This window comes from Elephantulus edwardii, unplaced genomic scaffold, assembly GCF_000299155.1.
Source record: "Elephantulus edwardii isolate Elephantulus edwardi_28Jun2011 unplaced genomic scaffold, EleEdw1.0 scaffold00016, whole genome shotgun sequence".
NCBI classification, from domain to species: domain Eukaryota; kingdom Metazoa; phylum Chordata; class Mammalia; order Macroscelidea; family Macroscelididae; genus Elephantulus; species Elephantulus edwardii.
In genome coordinates, this window is record NW_006399766.1 from 19,015,369 (window position 1) to 19,035,235 (window position 19,867).

The window sequence follows — 19,867 nt, forward strand, 5'->3', positions numbered from 1 at the left end:
GCTAAGAGTTGGTTCTGACTTGACAGCAATGAGATTGGGTTGTTTGCTTTTTAAATATGTCATAATAGAAATGTGTGACAACTGTACATATGTATGCATTGCTGATAAAAACGATATATAATTGGTGTATATAAAAAAGTTTTCATCTTGGAGCTTCAGACTAAAATGTTTTCAATTTATAGTGCTTAGATGAATGACAGATATTTGATCAAGTCTAAAATATTAAGTCTTTACAGGCAATATTAAATGTTTTTGATCACTTCTTAGTGTTCTGGCACTGCTAGTTGCTTTATAGTTACTAACATACTTGCACCAACATTTTATAAGGTAGATGTTATCGTAATCCTCACATTATAGAAGAGGGCATTGAAACACAGGGGTAAAGTAAGAAGCCCAAGGTCACCTAATCCTGAGTCCAGATTTGAGACCATATCTATTTGAACTCAAAACTGGATTTTGGAAGATTATTAACTATAAAATTTAATTTTTGTTAATAAAGATAAGATTATCCAGATTATCTACTACTTCTTGAGTGATAAATGTGCCATTTGAGCAGTTGATTGACTCATTTCACAAAGCTAATCCTCTTAATTAATGCACTATACTAGCGTGTATCCCTCTCTTAAGGTTGCCTATATATATATTATTGTATATGCTAAGGAGTTCTGGTGGTTTAGTGGTAAGGAATTGTACTGGCAACACAAAGGTATGTGGTTCCAATCCACCAGCTGCTCCATGGGAGAAAGATGGGCAATCAACAACTGTGCAATTGACTGCCTCTGAAAAATCTACTGGAGGATCAGATATGGGTTGATTCTGACTCTACAGTATACAACAACAACAACAACATATCAAATAGAGAGCTCTCTGATGTCTTAGTGGTAAGGAGCTACACTGCCAAGCCAAAGCCATGGGGTTGGAATCCATCATCTGTTCCATGGGAGACAGATGGGTGGTCTCTTCCCATGTGATTTACTGCTTCTGAAAACCTGCTGGAGAGTCAGCTATGAGTTGGTTTTAACTCACTGGCACACATCAACAGTTCCAATATTTCATATATGTATCGCCACTCCTCTTGTCATGATGATTGCAACTCATGGTTACCCTACAGGACGGAGTAGAACTGCCCTTAGGGTTTCCAAGGTTGTGAGTTGTACTACAGTGGGCCTCATCTTTCTCCAGTGGAGCAGCTATGGGCTCTGGTTAACTTATATTTTGATTGAGAAGCCTGATTCTTTATCTACTATACCACCAGTGGGCTATGAGAATTATTTATAGACTTGAGAAAATAGAAAATTGTCTAGAGAAAAGCCAAGCAATCCCGCAAATTGATTATATCTGACTACTTCCTCTTAAAACTATGTGGAGAGTGCTCACTTCAGCAGCACATATACTAAAATTGGAACCATACAGAGAAGAGTAGCATGGTGCCTGCTCAGGAATGTCATGCAAGTCTGTGAAGAATTCTTTCTTTTTAGATTATGCTGAGTGACACAAGTCCATCACAGAAAGACTGACTTTTTATTAGATCACCCTTATAAAAAGCTAAGGGAAGGTTTGCACATAGAAATATTCTTGGATGGTTAACAAGGATGGGAAGGGAGGGAGAGGGGAGTAAAAGTTAATAAATAGCTAAGCTGAGTGGAGGGAAAAGCAATATTCACTAAGGGGTTGATTAGACAGTGTCATTAATTACATTAATCAATAGTAATTAACAGTATAAAACAGAATGACTATGAGTGATTAAATGAAAGAGCAATATGACGTATAAACCTAGATTCAACACTTTAAAATATGTGAATAAATTATAAAATATTCTCTTAAGTAGTTGTATCAGATTTCTATAGCTGACTTCAAAGTAATGCCTGCTTTCTCATTTTTTCAGTTGTTTCTGATAATATAGCAATTCAAGGAACAAGTACAACTCTTTCACAGCAAATAGATTATTTGACTACTCCATACCAAATTACTGGACTGAAACCACAATGGACTCTCTATTCTTCTACAGTCATGTCTGAAAGCATACCTGTGTTTGCAACTGATTTTACAACCATTTTGTACTCCAACAAAACATCTCCACCACTGGAAACAATGATTGCATCAAAATATGTCAAGCCTTCCATGGCTGAGACATCTACATTAGCAGCAGATATTATATCTACTTCACCAGCCATTATTCTTCCTACCAAGAATACTTCCATAATAACAAATAACAATTTCATGAAAACAAATAAACCTCTGTCTTCACCAAGGACAATGACAACAAAAACTGTGGAAGCCATTGCTTCTGAGACCTTTCATCCAACAGCAGCAAACACTTTTCTATACACATCTGGATTTACCGAGAATTCAGTTGTATCTAAAACCTCAGCAACCAGATCTCAGTCTGACATTACGAAGACATCGTTATTCTCGTTTGCTGGGTCAACATCTGTGTCTCCTACATCTTGGCCTAACCCCAAAGCCACAGAAAATGGGAAATTCCCTGTCTCTACAGTTGGACAAGTGTTTCATGCATCTTCTGCAGGAACTGTACCATCATCCCCAGTGGAACAGACTTCAGCTTCAACAAGTCATATTGGGGCTGCATCAGTATTCCCACCCCAGTCTGAGCTCATTTCCACAGCTATCCCAGTGGATTCTGTATTCCCTAGAAATCAGACTGCATCTATGTCAGCAACAACTGATGTGGAAATAGTATTTACAGTTCCTTCAGTGACTCTTCCAACTAGGTCTGTTGAGACCATGCCTGTCCTAAGAACAGCTGAAATAGAATTGACATCTACGAATATCCAGGATGTCTCTTCATTCAGAACAGAAGATGACATACTTACCTCTATGCCAAAAGATGCCTCTTCTGTGCCCTCTTCTTCCAGGACATCCTCTTCATTCATTAGAGCTCAGAGTATACAGACTGTTACAAATACTGACACTGTCGTGACAGCTCTAACTACCGGAATCACACTTGCACCTATAGTGACAGACCTTATTCTTTCCTCCACAACTGCAGGGCCAGTCTATACACAGACTATGCCCACAACTGGTAAAAACATGCTTTCTTTGAGTTCCACTAGGCCTGTCTCCACAGCCAAGTCATCTGAGTCAAGTCCCACAACTATAACTGATGAGACTTCTTATCTATTCTCCACCAATAAGACTGCCTGGACTTCCAGGCCAGACCAGAATCCTTTTCCATCAATCTATACAAGCAACATGCCTACATTCATGCCTATCGAAGAATTTACATCAGCACTTCATAGGGACACTTCTAATAAAGCACATTCATCCTCAACTACTAATATTATTACTCTACCAGAAACAGCCACAGAGAGTGAGTCCACCAGCACTGGTGAAGCTTTTACCACTGAAACCAGATTCACAACAGCTGTACCCACCTTGGTATCTCTGTGGTTTGCTAATTTCTCCACAGTTTTTGGAACTACATCTGGACCCAAACCATCTGAGTTTAAATCTACTGCTTTACTGCAAAAAAGCACTCCCATGTCCACAGTAGCTCCAAATGCACTTCTTTCAACACTAAGAGAAGCAACTGTTCCACCAGAAGATAGGAAATCTACCCTTGCTGACATAGAGTCAGTTTTTTCTACTAAGGAGAGATTTTCTGAGACCACACAAATAGAAACAAATGGAACACTTGTGTCTGTAGAGACAACAGGCCTTGTTCCTAAGTCTGTTACAACACAAATTTCTGTTGAGACAAGAAAAGCAACAGATGCACCTTCACAAATGGTGACAGCCTCCACCACCATCTCCCCTTTTCCCAATATAGAAAACAGTACTTTCCCAGTGGATAACAAAACTGTATCTACTGATGTTATAAATTGGTTCATGACAGAATCTTTGAAAACTACACCTGACGATTTGAATTTTTACAATGGAAGTACAGAAATATTTAATTCTACCCACAACTATACAGTGCATTGGACTTCAGAGACTCCATCAGAGGGGAATTTAGCTCCATCTCCCACCTCTGGGCGCACACAGACATTTCCTGAACTCTTGGATGTGTCCACCACAGGGGTATTTAGGACCATTTTCACCACTCCTTCTACAGACAGAACAGCTATGTCCTCATCTACTAGCACTTTACCTCTGCAACCCATATCTACCCATTTCCCAGCAGCCTCTGGGCCTGTTACCCATATGGTCTCACTACCAGCTAGTGGCTCTGTTGTGGTGTCTGATGTGATTAAGGTGACTGTGCCTGAGCCTCCAACACCAGCGAAGGCTTTCTCTGCATCTGTGCTCTCAGATATCTCAACTCTTCCATCAGCTACAGAGACCACAACCTCAGTGACAACAGTGGATCAGACTTCTTCCATGACTAGCAATAGCAGGCCTACCCACAGAGACTCTGATCTAACCACTTCCGAGGCTACCCTGATCTCTGTCAGGATGACACCCATGACAGTTCCTTCTGTGGTGGAAACTCCAGGCTCTTCACTGAGAACTCCTATTCCTACCAAGATTGATACTAGTCTTCCTTTCATTTCATCTGAAAGAGTAACTCCATGCACACATACTCTTACCCCTTCCACATATCTCTTCAACACGATTCCTGTTGTGTCCTCAACTCATGTGACCATGGCAGCATCTATACCAGTAGCAACTCAATCTACATCTCAAGTTGCAGAAGCTCCAGTGCTGGAGACATCTACCCATGCTGTGAGCCTTCCATATCATTTGAGTGGTGGCACAGAGGTTCTCAGCTTGGTTACTGGCACCACAGAAACTTCTATTGTTGATGAAATCTTGACTTCACATACCTCTGCCAACAAGCTCACTACTTTGGTAGACATTCACAGTTTTCAGTCTTCCACACATCTTGTGAGCACACCTGCTCCCACCCCACTGGTGACAAGCACTCCTATTGTATCATCCAACAACGAGCAGATGGTTACCTCCTTAGGAAATACTCCAAGAACTATGAAGGCAACAGAAATGTTCTCATCAAAAAATTCCTTTATTTCATACTCCCCGGATACTTCATCCTTGGAAATGACAGAGAGAGGATTTTCAGAAACCATGCCTGAGGAAAATTCAGCTACATCCCCAACTTCTAGGAGCACACAAACTACACATGCTTTAACCTCAGACAACACAGTAGGCACTCAAATTTCAGAAGAGTCTACTGATCTTGGGCAAACAACTATCTCACATGCTCTGACTATCACCACTTTGTCTCCTGAAAGAGAAAGCATGAGTGCCATGTCAGAAGTTACTCCAAGGTCTGTGGAAATGATAATAAGATCCACCTCTGTGACTCAACCTGTTTCATACTATAAGGAGACTTCATTTATAGATACTGAACCTTTTAAGACAACCAGATTATCAAGTCCAATAAACACCAACACAATTGTTTCACATGTGCCATCACTTAGAACTCAACCTATGGTGACTTCTCTTTCCTCTTCTACTTCTGAAAGCACAATGACTTCCCATGAACCCCTGTCTTTTTCCACAAGTGGACTATCCAATAAAAATTTTACAGTGATCTCTACTGATAAGGTCACTACAACTTTTTTTGTCCCAAATGTATATACCCCACTTGAGAAAACCTCTATGGTAACACCTATTCCTATCTCCCCTACATCCTCCTTGCCATTTAATGTGACTGTTTTCACTTCCAGAAAAGTTTCTGACACTCCCACAATACCAATGACTGAGTCTTCCAAAACAATACCCTCAGGTTGTTTGAAAGGTTCATCTGTAGCCACTTCTGGGCCTATGTCTGAGATATCCTCACTGCCAGTCAAAGACTCTATTTTCTCCACATCAGTAGTTTCTTCTGATACTTCCACAACAGCTGAGTCATTCTCTACTTTATCATCTTCAGTTAATCCAAGGACTACTATGACTATAGAAATATCTACTTTAGATGCCATATCTGAGACACTTTCTGAACCTACTGCCAAAGGCACAATTGTTTCCTCTGCTTTCACCACATCAGAAATGACAACAATGTCTTCCGGGACCACACGTACACTTTCTCCTTCTCTAAAAGATTCAGCTTTTCCCTCTGTGAAAACCTTTCCAACCACTGTTATAGCTGGAAAAATGACTCCATCGATAGGCACGAGTCTCTTCTCTCTGCTCAGTTCTAAGAATACTGAAGCTGTTTCCTCCACTCCTTCTAAGAATACTGAAGCTGTTTCCTCCACTCCAACGACCACATTTTCATCAATTCTATTGACAACTCAACAGCCATCACAAGTAGGTGTGGCAACAACTCTGGGTTTAATACCCGGAATTACTCAGAGCTCCCTATCTACTATGAGCAGTGGTAGTGAGACAGCTCTCACAAATATTTATTCCAGAACAATTGTCCCTGGAAGTGTACCTTTGCTTACATCTTCTGATAATCCCCATACATCCATAAATATTCAGGTCTCTCCATCTTTGACTAGCTTTAACAGCACTCTCAAACCCACAAAACAGGTGAATACCACCACTTACCTTTCTTCTAATACAAGAAAGGTGACTGCATTGTCAGAAAATACTTCCTTAACAGATGAACTAAAAGCAAGTGCCACATCTGTGACTACTCCTATTTCATATCTTCCGTTGACCTCATCCACAGCAACTCCACTCTCTTTGACATCATTTCTTTATTTGCCTCATAGTACTGAAACTGAGTTCCTTACTACAAAAACCTCTACAGTTCCTACATCTCATATGGTTGAATTTCCTGTTCTGGGAACAGCAATAACATCTAGTATCTCTCAGTCTTCCTGGAACACACCCATAGCTACAGAGCCTCATTTTCTAATTTCCACTACTGCTTATGTACCTACGCCCAACAAGATGGAAACAGCAACTCTACAACTTGTCCCAGAGTCTTTATCAACATTTTCAACCTCTGAGACTGATCTTGTATCTGAAGATGCTACCTCAAAGTCATCAGTTCCCACACCTGAAATTCTTCCTACTGTTGACCTCTCTGAGAGTCTTACATCATCAACATCTCCGAGAACTATCCTCACCACTTTGGCAGACAGTAAACAAACAGTTGAGAAGACCACGTTTGTAATTCCTGGTATCACACTTACATCAAAATCTGTCTCTGCCACAGGAGCTACAACATTGAAGGCTACTACTCAATCCATGCTGACTTTGAGCTCATCTAGTCTCTCTTCAGATTCTCCCCTGGCAACTATACCCAAAGCTCATCAACCTACAGTTTCCTCTACAGTAGAGGAGTCCAAATCCACATTTCCTACAACTGACATGATACCAACATATCCATTTACTAACTTTACACCACCACCCTTAGCTACTCTAGGTACCATACTCACTAAAACCACTCCTACATCTGCACTGGCTAGCATAACTACTGGTTTTCAAACTTCTCTCCCCATATCAATAAAAACCACAGGTGACAATGTATATAGTTTCACATCCCCTGAGGCAACACCCAGAACCACTATGATAGCCAACTCCAGAACTATGTCTCAACTTCCATCTTATAGCAGGGTGAATATGTCACCTCCTGCAAATGATCATACCCTGTCTATTGGTCTCAAACCTCTGTCTAGCTCTACAGGAACATCTTCAAGGAGCAGTATCCCAGCTGTACCAACAATTCCTACTTTAGTATTTTCTAAGCCCAAACTGGACTCCCTTCCAAATATAACCATTACTAGTGCTTCTACTGCTACAGGATCCTCATTTCCACTCGTATCCAATGGAGTGACACATCCTTTCACGGCAATTGCGTCTTCATTGATCTCTTCCTCTTTTGAGACAACCACGCTGGACTCCACACCTTCCTTTCTATCTAGAGGAACATTGACTTCAGCTATGGCTGCTGAGTGTGCAGGTACTACTCCACATATATGCCATTGTATTTAAATATATATTTTTGTATACCTAGTGGAATGCATGCACAATGGGCCATGCGTTATGCAACGTGAGTACAGTTGTCTAAACAGACTTCTGTATCTATCTTATTTGTCTTTACTTTTAAAATATATAATGTAAGTTTATCTTTTCACTAAGTATGACTTTTCTACGCCTCTTTTTCACCTCTTCTATTCTTTAGGCACTGCCCCTGCCAAAATGAATGTGAATCAGGGATATTATACCCTCTCTAATAAGAAAATGATATATGGTTTTAGCTTAAATCAGATTGATCTCACACCAGAAAACACCAGAAGTTATTCCATACTGCCTCAATCATTGTCTCTTACATAGGCCTCAGCCTTCTCGAATTCTCACCACTGGCTGAGAAGAAATGCTTAACCATGGCCAAGGAGTTATATGGGTTCTGATTTTTGATACTTCTGCAATTTTTAACCTTCCAAAGTTGAAATTTGATAATTAAGAACATAAGAGCAGCAAAGATATAAGGAGAGGAAAAACTGTAACATACAAAGCAAAGGAAGACATAATAAGAAATAATTATTTTCTCAGTAAAATTTTTTGTGTGGTAATATTCATCAGGCTATTAAATGAACTGCAAATCTGATGGCTAATGAAAGTCAAAGATTAGGGGGATTTGTGGAATGTCCATCAACTATATAGAAAGCTGGGAACTAAAAAAAAAAAAAAAAGAAAGCTGGGAACTACAGAAATAATGAAAGCAAAAACTGGATGGTAACATCATGTTTTCTTTTGGATAAAGGACCAAAAATGATCATTCTAGCTGTTGGAGCTAACCCAATATTAATAATGTCATTGTTTGGTTTGCTTTAAAATGGAAATAACTTTTGAGAAAATTTACTGAAAGTCAAATTTCTTGAGCCAAATAGAAGGATAAAATTAATCTTATTTTTAATTACAGTTTCTTTCTACAATATTGAAATGAACTTTTCAGTTTTTGATGGCGAGTCAAGGATTCCTATTACCAGTGTTATAAATGAATTTGCAGAATACTGGGTAAAGTAACCTTTTGAATATTTATATTACATATAAATATATATGAATGTGTAGATATGGATAGATCTCCATCTATCTAGACAGACACTGAGTATATTAAAATTATGGCTTTACTTTTTTCTACCCATTTCATGGCAGTTTTCCCCCCCTGCAATTTTACCTGCTCTGTAAGCAACATCATGAGGGTGTATAGAGTTTCTGTTCCATAGTGCCAATGTATAAAGCCTTTATGGGATGTTATTATTTCATTTTACTTAGGTCTGTACATTTCCCTCCACTGACACAAATTCTGAATCTTGGATAAATTTTCCTTCTTGGAGAAAGATAGAGAACAATGATGATAAAGCCTATGATATTGCATATACATATTTTTCTATTTTTAAATTGTTTCTCTCTCCAATATGATAAATATTTTCTCTTTATTTTCTGATAGCAAGAGCAATATATACATTCCCTGTGAAAAATTCAGCCTTTGAAATCTCAAACCTAAAAAGTAAATGTCATTTCTAGCTTCTTATGTCAGCTCCTCCTAACATTTTGAGCACTGTTCTTTTGGATGTTTTTAATCCATATACTAGCACTGACTCAAATGTTTCTTTACAAATTAAGTGGAATCCTACTAATTATGCTGTTGTGAAACGTGCTTTTTCTCCATTCAATCCTGTACCTTTGAGCATATTCATGCGAGTAAATACAAATCTACCTCATGCACCTTAACAGATGCATAGAATTTCACTAGAGGGTTGTAATTTAGTTGTTTTCCTTTTAATGCAGGCATCTCCTAGATGGGCGTTTAGTTTGTTTCTGGTTTTTGTCCCTGTTTAGAAACAGTGCTGAAAATGTCCTTGCAATAGACTTTGGAGCCAATTGAGTATGTTTTAGGATACATTCCTCTAATTGGAATTGCAAGATCAAAGGGCATCAACATTTTCCATGTTAACAGCTACTGCTAAATTGCCTTCTGGATGTGTTACTAATGTGTGCACCCCCAGCCCCAGCACTGGCTGATAGTGTCTATTCCTCCACCCCCTCCCTATCAGCATTTATTTTGAAGTGTATGTATATGGTATGATTATAGTGCTTGAAACTGGGTGGGTAAATGTAAATTGAAAAACGGAGTGAAGCAGATGGAAATGTTGAGCCAACTGAAATAATGAATGCAGCCTAATGATCACATTGTCTCAGGTGATTTGCTGGGTTAAGTTAAAGGAGTGCGAATACTAAAACAGGTTTTGTATTTTTTTTTTCTTCTTTTACAGTTGAATTCTATATTTCAGGACAGTGAGTTTGTTCTTGCCAATCTGGCTACTCAAATTAAAAGCAGGTATGCACGTGTTATCTGTAGTGGGTCAAAGCGTAGTTTGACAGCAATCAGGATCTTTTCAAATCCGGAGGAGATTTTTTTTACACGTCCAAATCTTAGGCACTGCAGCATTTCCAGTCACATCTTCCCTTCTGAATGTTGGCCCTTTCTAGCATGAAGAAGAAATTTGCATGATTACTCTTGGGTACTGAGCCAAGGGGAGAACAAATGAGAAGAAAATAAATAGAGGAAACAGCAAAATTGGGTTGAGTTCCCTCTAATAGTCCTGTTAGTGCTAAAATTCTATGATTTTTGTTTTGTTTTAAGTTACATTTTAAGGAGTGAAAATTAAGACGGGTCAATGCATGAGGATTTAGAAGCCCTTTCATTTTAGGACAGTGTACTTTCAAGAATTTACAGATTTCAAAGGAAACCTGAAATGTTTAAATTGAGGAATGTTCAATAGTCCAAAACGTGTTCAGGTCCAAATTTAGAAAGGTGATTGCAATGGAATTCATAGACTCTGAGTAACATCAAGGAGACCATGGCAAAGACAATTGATCATGCAAGTAGAATTTCTTTGGCTCTTGCCTTGCACAGATATTATTAGCCTTTATGTTAGAAGAATGCCTGGAGTTGGGCTTTTATACAGAGCAACTGCCTCACTGTGATCTATTGAAAGTCATCTCTCAACTCAAGGATTTGTAAATTTTTTTAAAATGGAAGCTGGAAACAGCTCTTTGAAACATAGGCATAGTCTGTAGGGAGTTATGTTGCTAATCCAAAGACTACATCTCTGGTGGTTCAAATCCATCAGCTGTTCCACAGGAAATAGATGGGTGATCTACTCTTGTGCAATTTTCAGCCTCTGAAAACCCACTGCAGGGTCAGACATGAGTTGATTCCAACTCCATGGTCCTGAGTTTTGAGTTGCTACAGCTTTAAGATTTTATAAATAGCCATTTTTTAGCTCTTGTAATAAGGAAAAAGAATGCCTGTGACTTTTTTTTAAAGAAAATAATGTATATTCCAAGCATCTCTAATTTTCTTTTAACATCTATCTTGGACTTCTATACATTAATTTATGTGAACCTTCTTGAACCTCTTTATATCTGTACACATCAGAGAAATGAAAATTCCAGTATGTTGAAAAAGGCAGCTACTTGTGTTTTTAAAACCATCTTATACCAAACCATGTCTATTTTTCAAAGAGCTGATTTTTGGCATTCATTTAATACAATTGTTAGTATGTGTATAAGGCAAGAGCAGGGAAAATACTTCTCACATGACCAATTACTCAGAGCTTATCAATCTCACCTTTCTAAATTTTAACCTGAACAAGATGAGCACAGGCTACACTATGCCACTATATAAATAAAATATATCAACACATGCCTCTGTATACCACTAGTATATACATGTTGTTTGTTGTTATGTGCCCTGAGTCAGAACTAACCCATTTAGACACATTTTCAGTGTCTATAAATAGTACAGGAGGAGATTGTCCAAATTTCTCCCATGGAACAGCTTGTAGATCTGAACCACCTACCTTGGGGTTACATCTCAACATCACAAAAACAAAAATCTCGCCACGGGGTAAATGGAGAACAAAAATAAAAATTGTCAACGATTTCATCTTACCTGGATCCACAATCAATAACCTTGGCACCAGGATACATTTGTATGGTGTACCAAATGCCAAGCAATCAAAAGCTGTATTGCACTGGGAAAGCCTGCTGTCAGGGACCTCTCCAAAGTGCTGAAGAACAATGATATCAGTTTGAAGACTAAGGTATATCTGATCCAAACCATGTATATATTCCCTTATATGGGGTAGTGTATATAATACATGGGAGATTTTATATATATATAATATGAATAGTGAAAATTTTTAAAAAACTCCTCATCCTCTACCTTGAGAACTCCTAGTAACAGCTTCCTCGCCACGTACCAGGTATGCTCCTCTAGAATTGTTTCCATGCATTTATTAAGAGAATGACATCCCATGCTACATATGTTTGTAGCTTTCTTTTCTTATTAAAGAAGTTATAATGCACATCTGTTCAGGACAATACATACAAATCTAGCTTATTCATCTTAAGGGCTGAATAAGATACTTTTCCATGGATGTACCAAATGTATTTATCCAATTATTTGTGTATGTTGGGTGCCACGGTGTTATTTTTGACTCATAGTGATCCTCTGTACAACAGAAAAAAGTCCTGGCTGATCTTGCACTATGTCACAATTGCTGTTTGCACAAGCCCATTGTTGTAACCACTATATCAGTCCATCTCATTGAAGGTATTCCCTTTTATTACTGACTCTACTTCACCAACCTATGAACCTGGAGAAAGGATGAAACTCACACAGGTGTTGAGGACTTTCGTTTATAGGGTCGCTATGAGTCACCCGCGACTCGATGGCACTTAACAACAACACTTTACCAAACATGATGTCTTTCTCTTTGGGTTAAGTCCCTGGGTGTGGGCTCACCACCAGAGCAGGTGGATTGACACAGAGACTGCGGTAATGGGCTAGAGTGTGTCAGAGACTGAGGATGGCACAGGATAGAACAGGAGTCAGATCTCTTGTTCATAAGGTTGCTATGAGTTGTACTTGACTCGATGGCACTTAACAATAACAACAATAACCACCTAGCTCTCTCAAAGCATGACCTTGCCAGTCTGTCATTGTTCAAATCAAAAACTTTGTGGTTCCACTGTTCTGCCTCAAAGTCGTCATTTTCCTGATCCTGTGTCCTCGTGTATTTGGTACTACATTTACTTTTCCTGTGATTTTGTGCTACTTTTGATACAGAGACACCTCTAAGGAAGAAATAACCATGGACCGAGCTATTGTAAGTCATTTTCCCCCAATGAATCTCCTTGTAACTCTTTCTGTACCTAATTACTGGTGCCAGATCAATTCTGACTCATAGCATCCTCGTGCATGTCAGAGGAGAACTGCTCTCCTTAAGGTTTTTGATGATTGTTCTTTTTGGAAGCAAATTGCTAGACCCTTCTAAGGCACATCTGGGTGAGACTGAACCTCCAGTCTTTCAGTTAATAGCTTATTGGTGAATAAGATGGCCCCCCAAAGTGAGATGTTGTTGTTGTTGTGTACCGTCGAGTTGGAACAGACCCATAGCTGACTCTTCCATGGGTTTTCAGAGGCAGTAAATTGCACTAGAGGAGATTGCCCATCCTTCTCCTACGGAGCAACTGGTGGATTTGAACTTCATGGCTTTGGGATTGCAGCACAGCTGCTTCTTCTTTTTTTACATTTTATTATTTGTGTGTGTGTGTGTGTGTGTGTGTGTGTGTGTGTGTGTGTACCGTCAAATCAGATCTGACTGGTATAGGAGGAGATTGTCCCTCCTTCTCCAGCAGAGCATCTGGTGGATTCGAACTGCACACCTCTAGGGCAGCACACCACTAGGCCATCAGAGCTCCCTTGTGAGACCTTGAGCATCTTAATGAATCTGTATCTCAATCTCACCTGTAAAATAGGGATAAATGATAGTACCATCACTCACAACACAGTTGAGCTGATGGAATAATCTCTTTGATGTAGTGTTTTGCTCAGGGGCTTTGTTGCTTGAAGCAACCAGGAGTGCCGAGGGATCAGGGATCAGATCTTTGTGATCCATAGGAGATTTCACTGGCTGATTTTCATAAGGACTTTTCTTCCTGATTTGAACCCCAAACTTTGCGGCTCTTGACCTTCTGAATGGATTTTCAGAAGTTATGAACCTCCTGGGAACTCTGGTGGCCTAGTGATAAGAAGCTGTGCTGCAATCTCAAAGGAAACTTTTTTTAAATTTTATTTTATTAATTTTAATGTACATTTACAGAGATTTTGGATTTTCATTCATTCATTTTTGCACTTTTTTCTATCTCCTCCTGTGCGATTAACTGCCTCTGAAAACCTGCCAGAGGGTCAGCTATGGGTCGATTCTGACTCTATAGTGCACAACAACGACAAAGTCGGCTTTCTTAGGGCGCTCCTGTAGCCTAGTTGGTAAGGAGTTGTGTGGCCAACCCAAAGACAAGCAATGCGAAGTCATCAGCTGCTCCATGGGAGAGAGATGGGCAATCTCCTCCCATGCAATGAATGTGTTGTTGTTGTTGTGTGCTGTCAAGTTGAAATGACTCTTACAGAACCAACCTTCTATCTGGTTTTCAGAAACAACTAAATCACATGAGAGGAGGTTGTCCATCCTTCTCTTGTGGAAGAGCTGGTAGAGTCAAACTGCAGTGCTGCTTCTCCCACCTAATGGGTTTGACTATATGAATATTCAGCTTCATAGCAACACTCTGCTCCATTAACATATGGGTGGTGGTTGCATGTAATGCGCATTGGCTGGAAATCAAGCCCATGTCTCCTCTATTCAAATTGAAAAACTCAAATTCACTACTGTCAAGTCAGTTCTGCCTCATAGCAACCATCTCTCAGGTTTCTGAGACTATAAATCACAACAGTAGGAGATTGCCCATCTTTCTCTTGCAGAGTTGCTGGTAGATTCGAACAGCCAGAAACACCCAGCCTTTGGATTAGCAGTGCAACTCACTAGAGTATGATAACAGAGCTAAATGTTTGATGGTGGTTACACTTATCATCATCATCATCAAGTTAGTAGTCAGATCTGGAAGGCATAGATTCCACTCCCAGTACGACGACCCTGTGGTGTGAATTGGGCAGATAATTTAACTTCTCTAAAACTTGCTTTTCTCAGCTAGAAAATGGAACATTGTCTAGGGTTGGTGTGAGGATCAAGTACATTGATGTTTTGGAAGGTGATTTATAAATGACAGTGGATTGCATGGATTGCATTGAATAAATGTAAAATGTAATTGATTGTTGTAATTTACAAGAAACCTTGTAGTAATTGTAACATTGGTTTAAAGACTGAAGTTACTATGGTACTTTTCTTTCATATCAGTGGGAACCAAGAGAAGGGCAAGAAACTACAATTCCCCGTGTACCATACAGGTAAGAGCAGTGTTTATTCATAGCCAGTACATTTGGTTCAGATTTTCTTTCCATTTAATTCTGTATGTGCAGCCTGTTGATCAGAGTTGCCAGAAGGAGATCGAAGAATCTGGTGACAATTTTACAGATGCTGTAACTGATATCTTGCCTTCATGAAATAAGTTGTCTCAGTTGGTCACAGCATAGCTAGGCAGCCTGCTTACTGCCTCTTTGTAGTAAAGAGAAAATGGGGTCCAAAGTAGTAATAATTGGGGGGTGGGAGACTAAAGTGTTTACAACAGTCAGAAAGGTCCACAAAAGCTTGAACAAGAAACTTGAAAGGCAACATGGAAAACAGCCTTGGTCCTGTGGCATTTTGGAGCAACTCTTCCCTAAATACTCGCTGTTAGGGTCTGCTTGGTCCACTTTAAGAGGGATATACTAACCAAGAAGGTACATGGAAATGTCTGTGGAATTTTAGGGGTATGAGAGGTCTGTTGCAAGCAAGAGAAGAAATTGCAAAATGAAGAGTCTTTTCTACAACAGAGAGATGGAAGCTGAGAAGAGATTGGATGAGCAGCGTTCTGCAAATAGATGAAAAGAAGACCAGAATAGAGGAAAGCTATTGTAGATTGAACATAGACAAGTGTTTTGAGAAAATGCAAATGGCATCTGACTTTCTACAACCAATAGGGAATTCAGGAAATAGGTTCTTCATCTCAGAAAGATGTAGATACATAAAAAAGATGAATCTATTGAACATTCATGCGCCTTTTATTTATAGTTATCTTCCTATGAAAGGTTTTATGGGAGCTTGAAAAGACGGGTGATAACAGGCATAGAGAAATGGTAATTAATGATATAAAATATAATGTACGTGAATGTTTGTATAAAACACAAAGTACATGTACAAAAGGTGGTGTATATGAATGCTTATATGCAAACTAATATTTTTTAAAAAAATAAGTCTACAGATACCAATTTTAAAAAATAGAGAAAGTTGTATATCTAAAATAAGTTCTTTAAAGGCATGTTAGAGGACGTTAAAATGTTTGAGGACCTTACTATGCAATTTGAAGTTGAAGACTCTTATTTCATAACAAATCTTTTAATGAAAGATTGAAATTTTTTTCTGAAAAATAATCAGAAAAGCACTTATGGGTCTTTGTAATCTTGGGAAATGTCATTTCCCTAAGACTCCATTAATTCTCTGTAGCTTACAGATAATAACACTACTTACCTCCTAGTGTTCTTGTGAAGAAGTGAGTCAAAACATGTGGAACAAGAATTAAAACCTGTTAATTACCATCATAATCATTATTCTATTACAGAATGAGTCTCTGCAGAAAACATTATGAATGAAAAAAAACAACAAAAAAAACCCCAAAAAAACAAACAAAAATTATGAATGAATTGACCATGTGCCTATTTGTGTTACTGTCATACCAGAAACCCAAACCAAACCCATGACCATTCACTGAGTAAATTCCAACTCATAGCGACCCTCCATTCAATTTTAGAGGCTATGATTCTTTATAGGAGAAGACTGTCCATCTTTCTTCTACAGAATGGCTAGTTGTATTGATGGATGAATTGGAGAACAGAAAGAAAACATTTTCTCTGGAGCAGCAAATTCTGAGCACTCTATCTTCTGTATTAATTATTGAAAACTTCTAGAGAAATTGCATGCCTTGCCTGTAGTGTGCTGCATTGCTAACCAAAAGAGCATGCACCTCTGGTTGTTCTAATCCACCAGCCGCTCCAAAAGGAAGCTAGGCAGGCTCCTACTGTGATTTGAAACCCGAGAGAAGGTCACTGAGTGAGAATCAACTTAATGTCTGTGAGTTTGATTTTTGTTTGAGTCTCAGCCTTGAAAATATGCTCTGAGTCGTCTGACTTGGTATGAGAAAATTTATCAGAAGTTTTCATTATCCTGTGTTCCATTGTTTCTGAAGATCTCCCACCAAGTAGCTGTGCAATGTTTTATATTTATGGACTTTCTGGCTGTGCTAGCTGGGTAGGATTTGAGCACCACAGGCCAGGTCACCCTCTGTTGACATATTGCAACACTTTTCTTTTTTCTTCTCCTTTTTAGCTGTGTTTGCCAGGTCATCATAAAAGCCAACTCTTCTTTAGCATCCACTGAATTGATTGACAAGATCAAAAGTAAAATACATGGCAACCTCACCCATGGAAACTTCACACAAGATCAGCTGACATTATTAGTAAAGTCTGAACACGTTGCAGTGAAAAAACTTGGTAATTATTTGTTGTGTGTGGGGGTGGATAGTCACTTTGGAATGAGTCCACTTTCTTTATTATCAAGCCCACAATGCACAGTAAGGAAACCAGGGTTCAGAGGGCAGGGAAATCCCTTTTCTGTGCCTTTGGACATCCTCACTGCCCACTTGCTCTCACAGCATTTCTATTCTTAAAAAAACAAACAACCCAGAGTACCAGAGAGGTTGCTCCTGCTCTGTTCTGAGTATTCACAGTCATCAGTTTATCAACAGAGTATTGTCTCTCTTCCACAAATATCCAGAGACCTGAGGAGCTTCCTTACTATACACAATATATGCCCTGTTGTTGTTCTGCTGTCGAATCAGAACTGACCCATAGCAGTATCATCAGCCAGTTTTTCAGAGAGAGTTAATTGCATGGGAAGAGATTGCCCATCCTTCTTGCATGGAGCATCTGGTGGATTCAAACTGCATGCCTTCAGGATTTCAGTGTAGCTTCTCTTTTCTTTAATTTTATTATTTTTGTGTGCGTGTACCGTCAAATCAGATCTGACTGGTACAGGAGGAGATTGCCCCTCTTTCCCCGGTAGAGCATCTGGTGGATTTGAACCGTGCACCTCTGGGACTGTAGTTGCAGCTTCTTGCCACTAGGTCACCTGAGCTCCCGCTCAGTGTAGCTTCTTACCACTAGGCCACCAGCGCTCCATGGATACTCGTTAATTTACTGACAGACTCAGCCAGTCTACTCAGCTTGGTAAATGATCTGGAAACTACTCAAGATTCCTCTTCTAGTTCTTTTCTTTTCAGATTAGCAAGGTTTTAGTGCTAAAAGAGAAAGGCTACGAGACCACTTTACCTCCTTCCCTCTCACTGCCAGCTTTGTTCCTTTGTCCCACACTTGACATTGCTGAAAACATTGGGCTAAAGCATAATACATAGGTGTTAGAATGCATAGTCACTGGCAACAAACAAATTAAGTAGCACAAGGGCAGCTACTGTTGGCTCAAGATGATGGTGGAGGCTGGAGGCTGGTGTTGAAGTCACACATTGAAACCACTATGCAAATGAGGCTAATGAAGATGTCCAAGAGCAAGAGGAAGGTACCTTTCCTCCTCCATAGAAGGAATTGAGATACATCTGTGGACAGAACCACTAGAGAAGCTCACTATCACCTGTGAAAACTAGGCTAGGTGCTGATTGTGGAACAGACCACGTAATACTCATATGCAAGTTCAAGCTGAAGCTAAGGAAAATTATATCCACGGAAACCAAATTATGACCTTGAGTCTATTCAACCTGAATTTTAGAACCATCTCAGGAACAGGTTTGAGGTCTTGAACACTAATGAATGAAGACCAGATGAGTTGTAGGATGATATCAAGAGTATCATCCAGGAAGGGTGCAAACGGTCATTATAAAATAGAAGAGGAAGAAAAGACCAAAATGGATGTCAGAAGAGACTCTGAATATTGCACTAGAGTGCTAGTGCTGAGAAGCCAAAGCAGAGGGAAGCATTCAAGATATTAAAGAGCTGAACAGAAGATTTCAAAAGGCAGGGCGGGAAGACAAAGTAAAATATTACAATGAAATGTGCAAGGAGCTGGAGTCAGAAAATCAAAAGGGTCGAACTAGCTCAGCATTTCTTAAGCTCAAAGAACTGACAAATTCAAACCTCAAGTTGCTATACTTAAGGATTTTTTGGGCATAATATTAAATGATCCAGGAAGTATTAAAAGAAGATGGTAAGAGTATACAGAGTCACACTGTACCAAAAGGAATTGGCAGACACAGAATGATTTCTTGAAACAACATAGGAGCAAGAGCCTATGGTGATGAAGGAAGAAGTTCAAGCTGCTATGAAGGAATTGGCAAAAAATAAGGCCCCAGGAATTGATGGTATACCAATTGATGTACTTCAACTAACAGATGCTGCCCTAAATGTGCTCACCAAGTTGTGTCAAGAAATCTGGAGGGCAACTACTTGGCCAACTGACTGGAAGAGATCGATATTTGTTTCCATTCCAAAGAAAGGTGTGATCCAACAGAGTGTGGAAATAATTGAACAGTATTGTTGATATCACATGCAAGCAAGATTAGGCTGAAGATTATCCAAAACTGACTGGAACAGCACATCAGCAGAGAACTGCCAGAAGTCCAGGCTAGGTTTAGAAGGGGTTGAGGTACTAGGGATATTGTAGCTAATGTTAGAAGAATCTTGGCTGAAAGCAGGGAGTACCAGGGAAATGTCTATCTGTGTTTCATTGATTATGCAAAGGCATTTTTTTTTGTAAAAAGTTCCTTTATTTGTCACTTATTTACCTTATATGCAAAGGCATTTGACTCTGTGGATCACAACCAACTGTGGCTGACTCTGAGAAGAATGGGAATCCCAGAACATTTGATTGTGCTAATGCGAAACCTATACTTGGACCAAGAGGCAGTCATCAGAACA

General features: G+C 39.3%; 1 protein-coding gene across 1 annotated transcript in view; it reads left to right on the plus strand.

The window, feature by feature from the left end:
* GPR112 (G protein-coupled receptor 112) overlaps positions 1-19,867 on the plus strand; it is a 155,488-nt gene that overhangs the window by 23,220 nt on the left and 112,401 nt on the right. Inside the window, exons 2-7 of the mRNA XM_006881892.1 lie at positions 1,886-7,840; positions 8,804-8,898; positions 10,158-10,222; positions 13,022-13,061; positions 15,147-15,196; positions 17,271-17,434. Of these exons, the coding sequence (XP_006881954.1) occupies positions 1,886-7,840; positions 8,804-8,898; positions 10,158-10,222; positions 13,022-13,061; positions 15,147-15,196; positions 17,271-17,434 (6,369 nt within the window). The remainder of the gene's footprint in view (positions 1-1,885; positions 7,841-8,803; positions 8,899-10,157; positions 10,223-13,021; positions 13,062-15,146; positions 15,197-17,270; positions 17,435-19,867) is intronic.